This window comes from Mandrillus leucophaeus, unplaced genomic scaffold (assembly GCF_000951045.1).
Source record: "Mandrillus leucophaeus isolate KB7577 unplaced genomic scaffold, Mleu.le_1.0 Scaffold695, whole genome shotgun sequence".
Lineage (NCBI taxonomy): Eukaryota > Metazoa > Chordata > Mammalia > Primates > Cercopithecidae > Mandrillus > Mandrillus leucophaeus.
Window position 1 is genome coordinate 799074 of NW_012107530.1, and position 3416 is coordinate 802489.

At 46.9% G+C, this 3416-nt stretch overlaps 1 protein-coding gene across 3 annotated transcripts in view; it reads right to left on the reverse strand.

Annotated features, from left to right (window-relative positions):
* KNG1 (kininogen 1) overlaps window positions 1-502 on the reverse strand; it is a 26746-nt gene extending 26244 nt beyond the window's left edge. For all 3 annotated transcript variants that reach the window (XM_011964368.1, XM_011964367.1, XM_011964366.1), the window contains exon 1: window positions 43-502. In XM_011964368.1, the coding sequence (XP_011819758.1) occupies window positions 43-237 (195 nt within the window). In that variant the 5' untranslated portion in view covers window positions 238-502. The remainder of the gene's footprint in view (window positions 1-42) is intronic.
* Window positions 503-3416: the final 2914 nt, after the last annotated feature.

The window sequence follows — 3416 nt, forward strand, 5'->3', positions numbered from 1 at the left end:
ACAAATCCCAAGTGACTTCAAGGTTAAACACAGTTCACTCACCATCTTAGTGGCTTCAGTTATGCGGTACAGTACGAACTGGTTGTTACTTTGGTTCTGACTGTTATATTTCTTCAGAGCAGCATCCACAGCTTTAAATAAATCCTTATCATTGCAGTCAATTTCCTCGGACTGTGATTCCTGGGTTAAACTTAGTAGCAGCCTGGAGCAGAGGAAAAGGATGATAATTAGTTTCATGATCTAACAGTCTCCCTCTAGGAGCTGAGGGATGGTTTCACCAAGAATCAAGAGCCAACTGGGATACTGAATTTGACAATCTCCAGCCTCTCGTTTTCTGTCCTCCTCTCTGCCTCAGCACTCAGGGCACTGGTTGGATTCCTGCTGCCATACGCTAGTTGCCCTGTTCCCAAAGGTTAAATGGCTCTGCTGGGTTATCCAAACATATTTACGGCTAGAACATTGCAACACTGGGGTTGTTAACCTGCTCATTTGCATTTGAAAATCACGAGGGAGCACAGTGCATATTTCCAGGTGATTACACAACTTTATGTAGCAAATCAGAGCAGAATCTGATGAAGGAGGGGAATAAAGTACTTACTAACTCGGTTATTCCCCTGTGACTTTCACAGAGCCATTTGTGAAGGTCACTACATGGGTAAACAATGCAAGAATGAGTACAATGTGCAGACATGTTTCCTGCAGAATCTCTTTGCAGGATACCTACCTGCACAGAAGCAGACTGCTATTAATTCTATTACATGCCTAAGAAGCTCATGCACAGGGGCAGCCAGTGAGTTCCGGGAGTCTCATGCAGGATGTTGACACAACTGAAAATAAAACATGGGTGTCCTATCTGGTCTCCGGACAGGCCAGCTTTTTTCTGCTCAATTGCATTAGTTCTGTATACACTGCAGTCTATTTAACTTTGCATTTTCTTTTCTTTTCTTTCTTTTTTTTTTTTGAGATGGAGTCTTACTCTGCTGCCCAAGCTGGAGTGCAGTGGCACGATCTCGACTAACTGCAACCTTCACCCCTGAGGGTCAAGCGATTCTTCTGCCTCAGCCTCCCAAGTAGCTGGGTGTACAGGTGCACACCACCACACTTGGTTAATTTATTTTTGTATTTTTAGTAGAAACGGGGTTTCACCATGTTGCCCTGGGTGGTCTTGAACTCCTGACCTCAGGCAACCTTGGCCTCCCAAAGTGCTGCGATTACAGGCATAAGCCACCGTGCCTGGTCTGGCTTTGCATTTTCTAAATGCATGACAAACATCAACCAACTGGCAATATCTCTCATGTCTATTCCTATTCTCATTGCCCTAATTCCCACTGCTCAGGTCTGGTCCTCATTCCTGCATACATAAGATAACTTCCAAGTTCATGTCCCTGTCTCCTGCCTCAGTTTCCTCAGGCACACTGGGGCCTCTCCCGCTCACCCACTCTGTGTGCTAGCTCTCAGAGGTAGCTCTGTGCTGACGCATGCTGTGCTATAACCTGGAGCAGAGTCTGGGATGGGAGTAAGGGTCACTGAATGGAATCCTAAATTCCAGCACTCCTGTTCTCTGCAACTTGCAGCGCTCCCTCTGTGATACATTAAGAAGGGTACATTGCTTTGCAGCACTCCTGCAGTACTCTGTAGTACTCCTGGTCTGTCCTCCTGATTTCAGTTGTTTCACCAAAGAGGGAGTAGTTTATTTTGGGAGAGAGGACGGAGGCTTCATGTCTTTCCATAGTGTCTATCAACCACTCAGTCCACTCCAGGTAAGCAAATAATCGAAGTGAAAACAGTAGCCTTGCTTTGCCTTAAGATGAGCCCGGAGGCTCATCTCCCAAATAATGACAGCTCCAGAGCCCACTAAGAACTTCTGGAACCCCCCTGCTTATATTCACTTGTTCCCCAACACCCTTCTTTCTGATTCTCTACTCACCTAGAAGTAGTGGTGCCAGGAATTCACCAGGAATGCCTTTACCCAGACCCTCTTCCTATGCAAATCCTACCCATGTATCGCTACCAAGCTGAAGCCTCCCCACATGCAATCCTTTTTTTTTTTTTTTTTTTTTTTTTTGAGAACGGAGTCTCGCTCTCTCGTCCAGCCTGGAGTGCAGTGGCACAGTCTTGGCTCACTGCAAGCTGCGCCTCCCAGGTTCACGCCATTCTCCTGCCTCAGCCTCCCAAGTAGCTGGGACTACAGGCGCCCGCCACCGCGCCCAGCTAATTTTTTTTTTGTATTTTTGGTAGAGACGGGGTTTCACCATGTTTGGCAGGATGGTCTCAAATTCCTGACCTTGTGATCCGCCCGCCTCAGCCTCCCAAAGTGCTGGGATTACAGGCGTGAGCCACCGCTCCCGTCCCCCATGCAATCCTAATAGATCCCCCTTTATTACATAGCCCCAGGACATTTACCACTCCCATGTTCACTCGAATATTGTTGGGACCCAGAACACAATATTCCAGACTATGGTGCCTTGATATGCTGAGTCCTTTGAACTGAAGGAAACCAAAAGGGCCTCAGAAGCGAGATCTGTTTGACCTTTTCCCACTCCACTTTCTCCTGCTCTCCTTTCTCTCTTAAGGCAACATAGAAACTAGAATTCTTCTTCCCCCAGGCAGGTCACAGAAAGTGAAATACCTCTGCCCCCAAATAACCATAAAACCTAAAATATAGCTCTACCCTCCCCGCTGCGTCTTTCTTTGTAGGGGCTGGCCGTAAAGAAATTCTAGGATTTACTGTCTGATAATAGGTCCTCAGATCCACATTCCAGAGGGTTTGGGCCCCTATACTCAGGAGCAAGAACTGCCACACAGAGGGGCCACGGAGAACTCAAACTGAAGCCCTGGCTGGGTTTCCCCTGACAGTCTATTGCTATGGGATCTTTCCCTATTTATCCAATCACATTTTATACTGTTGTACAGTCTTCATCGACTTAAGCCTAACGATGAACAGTGTCACTTGTGTGTTTGGGTCTTCATTCTGAAGATTTCCACCCTATAAAAACTTGGATTAAATGAATATGCTATGCTTTCCTCTGTTAACCCTTTTTGTTGTTGTAAGAGGTCCAGCTGTGACCCTTATGGTGGGTAAGGAAAGGCATCACACCTATTTGCCCCTACAGTGGATATCGTGTTTTACATTCACAAAACCGAAGCAAACTTTTAAATAAAATTAGACTATTCAGAGAGAGGAGTTTTTTTTTTTTTTTTTTTTTGAGACGGAGTCTCGCTCTGTCGCCCAGGCTGGAGTGCAGTGGCGCGATCTCGGCTCACTGCAAGCTCCGCCTCCCGGGTTCACGCCATTCTCCTGCCTCAGCCTCCTGAGTAGCTGGGACTACAGGCGACCGCCACCTCGCCCGGCTAGTTTTTTGTATTTTTAGTAGAGACGGGGTTTCACCGTGTTAGCCAGGATGGTCTCCATCTCC